General features: G+C 38.8%; 1 protein-coding gene across 2 annotated transcripts in view; it reads right to left on the bottom strand.

Moving 5' to 3' along the window:
• JAM2 (junctional adhesion molecule 2) overlaps positions 1-14189 on the bottom strand; it is an 844759-nt gene that overhangs the window by 109591 nt on the left and 720979 nt on the right. Inside the window, exon 9 of one of the 2 annotated variants that reach the window (XM_044071361.1) lies at positions 544-586. In XM_044071361.1, coding sequence (XP_043927296.1) covers positions 544-586 — 43 coding nt within the window. Of the gene's footprint in view, positions 1-543; positions 590-14189 lie in introns of both variants that reach the window. The other variant, XM_044071360.1, reaches the window with a different exon arrangement.

Here is a 14189-nt window from a genome sequence, read left to right as displayed (position 1 = left end):
TCTAGAATATATTATCCAACTCTAATTCAACAGTCTTGTCTTAGCTTTCATTTTGCATGCCTAGACTTGGAAACTGGTTAATTGTTTTATCCTGTTATGAGAAGCTGTTAAAATGTACAAAATGCAGAACAATGCCTCACAAAACATATTATGAAATCTGATTATTATTAGCAATGTGGCTAATTTATCATTTACCCAATACACGGGTCAATGAATAAGTCCTAGCTAATGGCAGATTTGAATTTAATGCCATTGATTACAACAACCCAGAGGACACACACACAACCATGGCACTAAGGAATACTGTACAAGTACAACTCAGCTGGGCAATACTGGGATGAGTCTATATGCAGATAATACACAGGGTCCTTTATTACTGTCTGCAACCCCAGCCAGGTAGGATGTGTGTGTGTGTGTATGTGGGGGAAGGTCCTATGAAACAATCCTTCAAACAGCCTGCAGACATAATAGATACGTGAAACAATGCTGAGACTGGTAGGCTGTGTCAGCTTGAGAATGATAATAATTAAAAGGAAAACTTACATTTTCATTTTCTGGAGCAGCTTTATATTCTGAAGTGGACTTTCTGCTGTTGGAAGGAAACACAGTGATAAAAGTATTGAAAGCAATAATTTATATCCTGTTAGTCTACAATGGTCATTTTGTTTTGTACCTGAACTGGTAAATAATAAGTAAATTAATGTAAAATAAAAGCACTAAAATCAGTAAACAACTGCACATTAGTACATATGAATGCATGAAATTAAGTCCTTACTTCACAAAGGTAAATCAATCAAAATAGAGTGGATCAAGTATTTTACCTAGACCCCACAAACTTCTAAGTAGAGCACACAAATATTACAGTTTAAACCTCCCAGTACTTACAGGAAAATAAATGTAAAAATCTAATGGCTTTCTCATCCTACCAATGTGCATGCCTGCAAAAACAGTATCTGCAAGGTACGTGGCTCTGCTCTTCCTCTATACCCCTATAAATGTTTCAGACTAGAAGAAAATATAAGCTGCAACACCTCTGACAAAACATTATATATTCTGTACTAAATTCCCATATGGTGATTATTACTCTTTCCCTGCTATGTACTACTGTAAACATTTAACTGATTGTATTTCTTAACTATCTACTTCTACTTGATGCTTGTTCTCCCTCATTGTATCATGAAAAAATACTATACATTGCCAAGTATGTGAATATTAGAGCTTTTCATCCAGGGCCTCCACTGAAAAAGGGTATCTATCACAGTCTGGCTTTCTTGGTCAACAAAGATAAGGAAGTCTATGCCTGTAGCAGTTACAGTAATTTAAGTAAACAAATATTAAATACACATCCATGCAAATGCTGACTGCTGCCTATGTTCCTGCTATCTAAGATTAATGTCTGTTGAGCAGGTTTGTAGATACTCCTGTAGCAAATTTGGCGGGGACCACTAAGTAATGTTTTTTTCCCCTCTCTTTAGCGGATGGAACACATGGTACCTGATCTTTGTTTATACAAACACACTTGCACAGCCTTGCTCTCTGGGCCTGAATGTATACCTGGATGATTCTGTTCCACACAATGTGCACATGCTTAACTGGTGCACATCATTCCTAGACTTATCTGTGCATGTCATCTAAAGTATACAGTACTGGCTACAGCTGGCACACTGCTGCTTGAAGAGTGCACGTGTCTTGCTGCCAAAGATTTCCACAGTTATACAAGCAGGGGTGGTTTTAGACTATGTGGGGCCCACTGCAGAAGTTGAGGATTATCCCCCCCCTCCATTAAGCCTAGGTCAAAATCCCCTTAATACAGCTGGCAGCTCACAGAAGATCAGAGTGTCTTTTTAACTCATAGACTAGACTACCCAGAAGATTTCTGTATGTATCCCTGAATATTTGTGTGCCTACAGATAGAATTGATCATTTTTACACACAAACACACATGCACACACAAACACTGCTCCACAGAAGCCATGTCCATCACATGATACATGGCCATTCACACTGCTTGCATCAAACTGCAGTAACACCAAATCAATGGCAGCACTGACTGTTGAAGGAAACCAGGCCACCTGGATAAAACCTACAGACATCAAGTACATGCAGACTTGACTCAAAAGGAACCACAGTTGAGAACTCAACCAAAAAACAAAGCAGATGAGATGGTGGCATTACTCACTATGCCAATGTGCAACTGGTTTCTTTTACTCACATCCATCCCAGACTGCCAAGAAATAGCCACTTAGTGTGTATAATGTTGATGTCCTATTGTGATGTAATATAAAGGAAATCATAGCAAACTTGTTGCTCTTAGACACATTACAACACCTTCCTACAGGCACACACACACAAAAGCCACTACACTCAAGCCACAGCAATAACTGTTTTACACTGATTTCTGTAAATGCAATACATTGTGTGATACTGCTCAGGCTCAACAACAGGATGAACTGTAACTCACACAAAAGCAGGGATGAGTCACTTTTATCCACAAGCAGCCACCATACTCATCAACTACAGCCACTTTACTGAATGCATACACTTCAGCAACATATCTTCATAGGTTTGTGGTGTGATTAAAAAATGGTCACAATACAGTACAACAACATGCTTCATATAAATTCATACTAGGCCTACAAAGCCAGATTAACAACTGTTTAAACTTTTTAAACTGGCAGCAGGGTCAGTCATGTTCAATCACACAGACAGTTCTGTACAAGAAATTGTAGCCACTTTGTTGACTGTACACACCTCAGATGTCAGGTGGCAAAAACAGTTTTGGGCAAACTGATCAAATGCTGTGGAGCATCAGAAGGTCACTGCAAAAGGGGGGGGTCACCTTATTCATGGGAGGTTGGCATGATGGTTAAGGTGTTTACCTTACAAACACAAGGTGCAGGGTTTGATTCTCACATTGGGGTAACTGGCAAGGCTTAAAATGACTCACAAGGGCCGTTAGCTTAGTTTTAATCTATGAACACGAGACACAGCCTCCTGTACAGAGTACACAGGATTGGGGCTCTGTCAGCCTCTAAAAACATATTTGAAAGTCTTAAAAGAGTTTTAGACAACTCTAATTGCCTACACATAGTAAGGTTTTACTATGTTTAATGTTACTAGCTGCAAAAAAAGCAATTACTAGAAAATGGAAATCAAACTCTAAACTAGCTGTAATTGAATTACTGAATATTGTAAAGGAGATAAAAAAATTAGAGGTGGGATCTTTTGAAAAAGGAAAGGTGCACAATACATATTAATAATTTGAATTTGTGGTAAAGTGTGCAGAACAATGTTCAAGAAAAGGAGTGAGGTTTAAGGGAAGACAAGAATTGAACAATTTATGTAGTGATGTAGTGACTATTTGTTAAAAAGAAAGAAAATACATGTAATATATAATCCAATACATGAATGACAATTGTTAATATGGTTGGTTTTCTTTTCTATTAGTCTGTGTGTATGCCTATATTCCAAGTGATAACTTTTAAACACCTTTATTAAATTAATTCATAGTGCTAGCTTTTGATTGCTCAATGGTTTCCCGACCCTTGTAAACATAAATGACTGCACAAACCACAGATGTACCTTCATGGAGTTGTGGTGTTGCACAGCCTTGGAAAAGGTCAAGAGCAGGGCTCCAAAGTGCAAAGGGCAGAAGCCCTGACTGTGACCCAGATGAGCAGAGCTTTCATTACTGGCTTGAGTACTGGAGGGAAAATGGGTCGGGAAGGAGGATGATGCAAATCAATACCTGCCCTCCTTCCTTAAGGGATAGATACAAATTTTGCTTGTGGTGAGTGATTCTGTGACTACAGACAGGTTGCCAAACATTCAACAGCATGGGATAGAGATACCATCTCATATGGTCACGTGTAACATTATGTGTTCAGTCCCAATTAGCAAGCCCTTTCTTAGCAATACAAAAATATCCTCTCCCTGGCCATACATAGGACATCATCCCTCCCATCTCTCATCCTTCAATAGGATGGGGTCCTTACTAGACGGTGCTGGTAAGGATATTCCCTCCCCAGACAGGAAAGATCCACCTGCTGAGAGGGATACACAGGGTCTTTCGACTCCCATAAGAAACAGGAAATGTAAGGACAAAAAAAAGATGGATATGTTTATGTGTTGGGGGGTAGTTAAAGTACAGCTGTGTAAGTTGCACTTATCCATAACAGTAGTTGTTCAAATGCCTCACTGTTGCAGTAGCCATTAGGCTAATACAGGTTGTTTCCCACCCAGGAAACAAGAACCAGCTAGCTTCAAAAAGCTCCAACTCCCCACCCCCACCCCTACCAAGCCTTCATTCTGACTGTTGATTTGATAAATCCCTAGCAGGGCAAATAGCACTTGGAGTGAAGCTTCCTTCAGGACTTTCTTGCCCAGAGAATGAAAGAGCCCAAGTATCCTGAAATAACCAACTAAAAGAAACAATAAAACATATAAAGTGAAACAAACCCAATGTTACTTTATATCCCAACCACCACTACATGCAAAAAGAGGGGTGTGGAAGGTGGGTACTGCAGCAGTAAGGATTTCAAACTGTTATGGGCATGTGCAACTTACATAATTATAGCATGTTCATTATTCCCACTACTGCAGCAGCCCTTAGGCTGTATGGATTGAATACCAAACCTTATCCATCCTAAGGAATTAACAATTATAGATTTCAGGAGCCTCAAGAGAATGGTCCTAGCAAAGTTTGATCTGGGTCTAGAAAATTATGTACAAAGGACCATGTAAGCTGCCTCTAGAATACTTCTAGAGTCCACCCCTTTAAAGTATGACATTGAACAAGACAAGGCTCTAATGGAATGTGCCTTGATACTGCTTGGAATGGACTTATCATAATGGAACTAACGAAAAAACAATAGCTGAAGTCAACCACATGGAAACTGTATGTTTAATTGTTTACTCCTTGGTAAGAAATAAATAGCTGATCAGCTTTTCTAAAGGGCTTAGTTCTAATAGAACAGTACATGAGCTCTTGCATGTTCCAAGTATGCAGAATCAATTTTCGCTGGTTTTTAGGTTTTGGGTCGAAAACTAGGAGACTGATGGCTTGATTCAAAGTAAACTCTGAAACCAGTTTGAGTATGAATGAGGGGTTCATTCTTAAAGATACCCTATCCCTATGGAAAATCACATAGGATTCACCCAACATGAGAGCTTGCAACTAAGATACTCTTCCTGCTGATGTCACAGCAATGATGAGTACATTTTTCAAAGTCAAGAACCTCAAATTAGCTTGATGGGCAGGTTCAAAAGGTGACAGCCAATTTCTTCTGCACATAGTTCAGATCCCAAGGAGGAGCAACCTGTTCAGAGACGAATTTAGGTGTAAAATTCCTTTGTTCTTAGACACATATACACCCTCAAATTATCCACATCAGTAACTTTTTTTTTTTAATCATGTAACTGCCCTTTGCTTTCATACAAAGTCTGCCTCCAGACAGACAGCAACTTCTGGAATTTATTCTCATGTGTGAGGCTGCCAAAAGTCGTGAAATAACGGTTACATTAATGCATTTCTACTTTTTGCTGAAGGGCATCCCAACCCATGTCATTTGTCATAAAAATTAAAGTAAATAAATATAATTTTATGGTGCTGTGGGTAGTGTGTACTGTTAGGACTGTCTACAGATCTACCTGGTTTCTTGAGAAAATAGACAGCAAAATTATTCTGACTTGCAGCATTCAGACACTATGGTGTCCCCATTTCTAGCCCCAATCAAACCACAGTGATGATCACCCCATCTTTTCCTTTCATCCACTGACTGCCCCCCAAACAGATTATCAGGATCACCAAAAGTGATGAAGATAGTGACAGTTATTTATTTCAAATTACTGCTACAGTGCACCCCCCATGTCAACTGCTGTACAACTAAACAAAAAAAAAATTGCATTCTGTAATAGACGGCATCTTCTTTTACCACTGGCTCACAGTTTTATCTTGTTTTCGGATAGAAATTTAAATAAAACACACACCTGCAACAGAAAATCATCTCTGAAGATCAGTTGCTAACAGCAACAGACTGCATGGAATAGGACATGAGTCTGGTACTTATGTCATGTTACTGTGTTCATTGGGTAGAGGTGAAAACTCATGTCAATAAACAGCATGACCTCTTGCTTCTGGATTAAGTTTTCCCCTGATTTTAAAGGAAAACTACAGGAAAATTATTTGACTAATACAGTTACTATATTAGCCAAATAATGAGCTTGCAAATGTGCTGCAAAAGGGATGCATTTATTCTCATTTTACAAAACAGCTTCATGCAGATTTTAACAAAAATAAAAAAGGCTACACTGAAATGGAATAAATTCAGCTCCTACATTAGTAAATAAACTATGCAGTGCCAATTTTTCTCGTAACCTACAGCGAAGATGTTAAATCATCTAGTATGTTTTCAGTAAGTTAGAGGAAAGCAGATAACTCAATGAAACCCGACGTGTATAAAGAATATGCAAACCTCACACAACACCAAGAAATGAACCAGCTAACCAAGAACTGTCAGACAAGTACACTACATTCTGTATTTATGTGCCACACACAACAAGGCAGGCACTTCTAATCACACTATTAAACACAAAGACCCCAAATGAACAAGAAGTACTTAAATGACACAAAGGAAGTTAGAATTGAGGAGTCCAACTCTACAAATAGGCCAGTCATAAGCAGAGTCCCTCAAGGACTGGTCCTGGGACCACTCCTATTTAGCATTTACTTCCCTGAAGTCAAGGCCAATGTCAAGGGCCTCTGATCAAATCTGCAGATGACTGCAAATTAGGAGCAGACACAGACTCCACCACTGACACGAATGTTCTCTAGGAAGGGCTGATATAAATAACCGGTGTCAGAGCCATGGACTAAAACTAAATGCCAAGAAATGTATACTAGTATCATTTGAAAAGTCATACACCTCTGGTAACTCTTATACTGACAACACACTCCTAAGAGTCAACCCAGTAGTCGGGAACTGGGGGGCACGCGTAGATAGTAATCTAGCCTTTGACCATCACATCTACAGTAGTGAGGAATCATTCTATGTTCTGCAACTTTTAAATAAATGCATGAGATCTAGGTCCAAGGAGGTCATTGTTCCACTATATTCAGCATTCATCAGCTCTATCATTGAGTGCAATGCCTCCTTCGGTATGTACATAACCAAGCACATCCAACAACTGGAACGTCCACAGATGTTCTTCAATAAAAGACTGCAGGGCGTAAGTAACATGCCCCATGCAGACCATCTCAAACCCAATCCCTGTATTCTGTCTCCTACAGGCTGTTGAGGGGAGATCTATGTCTGGCATACAAGGCATTGTCAGACCCCATTCTGATGGATCTCCTGCATATCTGCAGAACAAACAGCACCAGAATTACCCACTATAAAGACTTAAAAACCTTGGTTATGACATAAATAGGACCTGCTGGACAGACGGGTATGTGTCCCAAAGATTACCCCATCTCTGGAACAGGCTCCTTATGCATCTGAAGCACTGTTCTTCCCTAACCCAATTTAAATGTAACTTGGACAATTGGGTGGGGAACAGGAAATTCATCCCTGGTTTAGCACCTATACCTCTAATGGACACAGGCAACCTGTAAATGGCTCATCTCCCAGTCCCCTGCTTGTAAATGCTTTAACTCCCAAACCCCAAAGGTATCAGAACTTGTCAGAGATTTGGGATGTATGGCTAGGCTTAAAAGGCCCTTGTGGTCACTAGCCAAGTACACACCTATAAACCTATGAAACTATAAGGCACTATGCAGCTAAAAATAGTATCTGGCAATGTTAACTGAACAACTAGAATTATTACAATTAATATACACAGTCTCATTTTGATTGAAATTCAGTAGTACTTGTGGTACTGATTTCTGACAGTAAAGTGATTTATAACTATATTAACATTAACTAACCTGCCGGGACGTTTCCATAAGTTAAGCTAAACGCAATACTAATACTTAAATATCTAGACTCTGGGCTATCAGTGTTAAAACTCTTTTTCGGGTAAACAGCGACTTTCAACTCCAAAGTGTGAACAGCATGAAAGGTGTAACCTACCCAACCATAACATAGTAATATGTACAGTGAATTACATGTAATGGCAGTCAACAATATTGAAAATCTGTTTGCTTACTTTTTATTTACAAGTTAATTGGCTGACTACAAAAATCACTGGCTAAACAAAGTATTTTGTAGCTCCCTTAAGAAAGGGAGCTGGACACTGGCCATTGGATCTTCACCCACCTGCTGACTCTTATGCACACATTCAAACACAGATCATATCAAGTCAAATGCATGTCCCTGTCAGTGTGAGTTACAAAGGGCTATATAAAACAATAATACATTCATAAAAAGGATGCCGAAAGCAAGAAACTGCTCTCAGTAGAGGGAATGTTAAGGTGCTAAACACATTTGAGTCTTAGAAATGACCCGTGAATCTGAAGATGCAGAGTAGTAATTTACAGAGTTTAATGGCTGACTTTACAGGCTGATGCAGGAAGGTTAACTACACAGCAGTGTTTCTGTATCACGTACTTGTCTGAAGCATTTAGACATACAGCTTGCACTGGATGATACATAGGAGAGGTGTAATAACTGGAATGTATATGGTGTATTTTTCTGTGCTGTATTAAAATCAGTATGAGAATATGTATTTCTTATTTTATGCATAGCCAGCATTAAGCAGTATCGAAACAAGCAGCTGTGGGGCCCCTGAAGCTTACTTGCTGTTTGGGAGAACCATATGAAAGCAAGAAAAGCAGATATCCATAGGAAAGAAGGGCACAAATGTCTTTGTGCAAATGTAGAAAATGGCAGGCTTATTTCAATATCTGCTTTCATTCCATTTTTTTCTTTTTTTGCAAACTAGCAGCAGCACAGAATAAAGTGGTTGTGGACTTCATTGTGAAGCTACAATCTTTTAGGCTCGCTTCAGGCAAAAACAGACCTGACCGACTGCAGTATTTCATTGGGTTCCATTTTCTTTTCACAGTTATTGGTGTAAATTAAATACTTGTTCTCGACTAATGACAATCTGCTCAACAGAATACATTTCAAGTAATTACAGACTACCTCTCACTGGGACAGCATTTCCCCGAAAAAAAAAAATAATTTTCAGATTTTTGATTGAAAGAGAAGGTTGTGTGGAATACAGAGTGGCCTCTTTCAATTCCAAATGCTTACAGTTTGGGCACTGTGTTATTAGCATGCCACCCGTTACTGTCAACAGAGTTGTGTCTATGCACCTACATTTCTACACACATTTGGTGTGCATGCAAAGCTACTGAAAGCCTGATTTGCTTGCCCAAGAGTATAGTACTGAAATGCAAAGAAAACTCTAACTGGAGCTACTTTTGTCCACTGGAAAGTAACAGTTACATTTTATTAGGATCAGCTTTATACTATTGATGTGTGTATAATATACAGTGCATATAAAAAAGTGTACACACCTGTTAAAATGCCAGGTTTTTGTGATATAAAAAAATGAGACCACAATAAATCATTTCAAAACTTTTCTCACCTTTAATGTGACCTATAACATGTACAATCAAATTGAAAAACAAACAAATCTGTTAGGGTAAAAATATAAAAAATAAAAAAACGTACAATAAGATGGTTGCATAAGTGTGCATACCCTTAAACTAATACTTTGTTGAAGCACTTTTTGATTTAATTACAACATTCAATCTTCAATTAAAGGGACTCTGATTAACCCCAAATAAAGTTCAGCTGTCCTAGTAGGATTTTCCTGCCATTTACTCAGTTGCCTGCTACAGCAAAAGCCATGGTTTGCAGAGAGCTTACAAAGCATCAAAGGGATGTAATTGTTGAAAGCTATCAGTCAGGAGAAGGGTACAAAAAATTTCCACAGCACTGGATATACCATGGAATACAGTGAAGACAATCATCAAAAAGTGGAGAAAATATGGAAGAACAGTGACGTTGCAAAGAACTGGACGTCCCTCCAAAATTGATGAAAAGACGAGACGAAAACTGGTCAGGGCGGCTACCAAGAGACATACAGCAACAATGAAGGAGCTGCAGGTATTTCTGGCAAGTACTGGTTGTGTACTACATGTGACAACAATTTCCCGTATTCTCCATATGTCTGGACTATGGGGTAGGGCTGCAAGACAGAAGCCTTTTCTTATACAGAAAACATCCAGGCCCGGCTAAAATTTGCAAAACAACACATCAAGTCTCCCAAAAGCATGTGGGAAAATGTGTTATGGTCTGATGAGAACAAGGTTGAACTTTTTGGCCACAATTCCAAAAGGTATGCTTGGCACAAAAACAACACTTCTCATCACCAAAAGAACGCCATCCCCAAGGTGAAGTATGGTTGTGGCAGTGTCACGCTTTGGGGCTGCTTTCTTCAGCTGGAACTGGGGCTTTAGTCAAGGTGGAGGAATTATGAACAGTTCCAAATACCAGTCACTTTTGTCCCAAAACCTTCAGGTGTCTGCTAGAAAGCTGAAGATGAAGAGGAATTTCACCTTTCAACACAACAATGACCCAAGCATACATCCAAATTAACAAAAGAATGGCTTCAGCAGAAGAAAATTAAAGCTTTGGAATGGCCCAGCCAGAGCCCAGACCTAAATCCAATAGAAAATCTGTGGGCTGACCTGAAGAGGGCTGTGCATAAGAGATGCCCTCGCAATCTTACAGATTTGGAGTGCTTTTGCAGGAAGAGTGGGGCAAATTTTGCCAAGACAAGATGTGCCATGCTGATAGACTCCTACCCAAGAGGACTGAATGCTGCAATTAAATCAAAAGGTGCTTCAACAAAGAATTAGTTTAAGGGTGTGCACACTTATGCACCAACGTACTGTACGTTTTTTTATATTTTTCCCCTAACAGATTTGTTTTTCAATTGAAGTGTACAGGCTACAGGTCACATTAAGGGTGGGAAAAGTTTTGAAATGATTTACTGCAGTCTTTTTTGATATCACAAAAACCTGGCATTTTAACAGGAGTGTGTACACTTTTTATATCCACTGTACACGTAAGTACCGCCATTTAGTTTAACTGTGAGTAGCATAACACACTTGTTACTTGCATGGTTCCCTCATACACGTGGATGCACTTTTTTCCCAAGCTCTATTTAGACAATTAGTATTAGTGGAATCTGACAGATACAACGTCTAGCCAACAAATGTATAACTGAAAATGAAAATATTTTCTCTTTGCATGGAATAACATTCTCTACAAGTACTAGCAATTTAACTAATTATGGAGAAGGATATAACCACATTTTATATTAAATTAAATTTGATTAAATCAACAAATCAAAATAATAGTCATGCATAAAAGTACAGTCATCAGTTTTGGATCTGAAAAGTTATGATTCACAAAACCCCTCTTCTTAGAAAGATGTTCTGCTGTTGGTATATTGTGAAAATGGACATTTGAAGTTTGCAATTTATGATGTACTTTTTTTAGGAAACATTTTTAATTAAAACAGCAAACAGTATTTCTTACCTGTGCATGACAAGCACTACTAGTAAAAGTCTGTATTGAAATCAGTCAAATATGACTGATGTGGCATTTTACCAAATTCAGGATTGTTTTTTTTTTTTTTTTGCTACTGGTGTGCTGTTGTGTGTGTGTGTGTGTGTGTATGTGTGTGTGTGTCTCTGTTGATTTATTTTTTGTTGTTCTTTCATGTCGGTGTGACTCACTTTAGACCTAAGGGACTGATAAACAAAATGAAGGCAAACATCACAGCATACATATTTTGGCAGTAGAAGGTGGAAATTTTAAACCAGCATCTCAAAAGCCCTACATTATTGAAATGTCATTGCTTCCCTCCTCCTTCTGATGTCTAGTTTATTGGGGGCACTACACTGCTAATTCTAAAAAAAGATTCCTGTCCTTTTACATAAGCATGCAGAAAGTTTTTAGTATCTAGAGGTGGCCATTGCAGAAGCTGTGTTGCATTATTTGACGAAGTATGTACTCAGAAAGTGTTTAAATTTCAAAACGAAGACCTGTACAGTGAACAAGATGGCTATGTTATGTGCTTTGATTTGATATGATTTTATTATCTGCTGCATTTACAGGTAATCCTGCTAACTGCAAATACATTATTTGCAAGGAATATTGACTGAAACATTTTGACTGATTTTGCTCTAAGTTTTTATTTCTACTTTTGCATCTGTAGTTATGTCTGGAGAGTGTTGGTGTGCATTCCCACACCACATTATTCAAATAAACATACAAACACCTCCTCCAACACACACACACACACACACTTTTCCAGCCTCTCTTCTTTACATTTACAATGACTGTGCAATAATGTAATTGCTTTAGTAACGCATTGTTTATTCTCTTAAGTACTCTCTTCTTTGCCAAGACTTCAGTAAACCCAGCGGTAGCGTTGTTGCCTCACAGCAAGAGGTTCCCCGTTCAATTCTCGGCTTGGGTTGGGAGTGCCTTCTGTGTGGAATCTGCATGTCCTCCCCATGGTAGAGTGGGCGTTTCGAAAGACATGCGTTGAATGGGTGTGCCTTTGTTGAAGGCTGGGCATCGGGCTGGCAACTTGGCACCATAAACACCAACTGCCAATCATTAGCGGACCGGAGTTCCGCTGTGGCGACCCTATACCGGGAAAAGCTGAAAGACAAACAAACAGTATATTGTGAAAAGGGACATCTAATGTTTTCTGTTTGTAATGTGATTCTACTTATGCGATTTATTCCTCAAAGATGCAAACTACAGGTGTAAAGCCACCCTTCAGTTTTGTTATTCACTTGTGACTTTGCTGTTGTCGCCCAAGCTTTTTTTTTTTGTTTGTTTTTGTTAACTAGTTTGATCTACTGCTGCCCTTTCTTTGAAATATCAAACATGAGGACATTGAGGAAGACTTGATTGCGTGCATCTCATGTCAGGACACAGGTCCTTCTTTCAACATGAAAACAGAAGTAAAGTGGGTGTTTCTGATTTCTTGATACCTTTTCTTTTGCATGGATAGGCTTCATGCCATGCCTCAGATGGTGAATTAATTTTAGGAGAAAAAATATAATTTCAATTTCATCTTGTTTTGAATGAGCTTAATCCCAATACAATGTCACACACAAGAACATGTCAATATTTTACATGTAAGTCAAGGAATGTCAGATTTATTTATTTCATTTAGAATTTGATAAGGTTGGAGCATGAGAATTTGTCAATATTTTACATGTAAAGTAAGGAATCTTAGACATATTTATTTTACTCAGATTTTTGTTCAGCAGGACAGAGCACTGATCCAGATGGAAATTTTCAGACTCGACCTGGGAGCACTGAGTGACTAGCTCAGATTCACAAAGTAGGACATGAAAGTGGAGGGAATTAAACTATGGATTACAGGAAACAGCTTGACAGTGCATAGGCTTAACCCTCTGCATGACTGTTTTACTGAAGGCTTTTTTCCTGCACGCTGTCATCTCACAATAAAATATATTTTGCATTATTTTCTCATTTTCAGTTTCTTTAAACTTGTGCTTTTGAGTAGTAAGGTAACCCACACATTTTCTGGAATTAGGAGGTAGTACAATTATTTCCTCTGCAGATTTTATGCCAAATAGATGTTCAGAGTTTTGGCCAGATGTACCTACTTTTGTATGTGGGTGCATGTGACTTTGTGGGTGTTTGTATGTGTCTATGTGAATGTGGGTGACTGAGTGCTTCTTTATGGGGTGGCTACCTTAATGTGCTACTGGGGCTTCTTGTGTAAAAACATAGCAGTTAAATTCCAGTCAGTACTGTGTGGCACTGGTTCTCTGTGGGACCAGGCTACCTTGTGGTACCATGGGCATGAACAGCCTTAGGCATAAATGACCTATACAGATGTCTAGGGTGCGACTTGGTCAGAGGCACTTTTTTGACTTCCCTGTCACCTTTTTTACTTGTAATTGATATGTACAGAGGCCATCTGTGAATACACGTGACTAACTCTTCTGCTGCTGTTCGGCTATCTGGCATGGCAGAAGTAGTGACACACAATGCACTGTACTTGCTAAAATCAGTCTGAAACTCATACTGCAATGGCTTATTATTATGTGTGTGGGGGTTGCAATGTATTTAAAAGTTAAAAAACAGGCCACAACTTTTTTTTTCACTTTCTATCACAGATGTCAGCCTTGCACAAAATAAATGACCATCTTTGACTGTTTGAAAGGAGCAGCATGCATG

The sequence above is a fragment of the Protopterus annectens genome, chromosome 5.part0 (assembly GCF_019279795.1).
Source record: "Protopterus annectens isolate FY-2018-M chromosome 5.part0, PAN1.0, whole genome shotgun sequence".
Lineage (NCBI taxonomy): Eukaryota > Metazoa > Chordata > Ceratodontiformes > Protopteridae > Protopterus > Protopterus annectens.
Note: the sequence above shows the minus strand (reverse complement) of the source record. Positions and strands in the feature narration are given on the sequence as shown.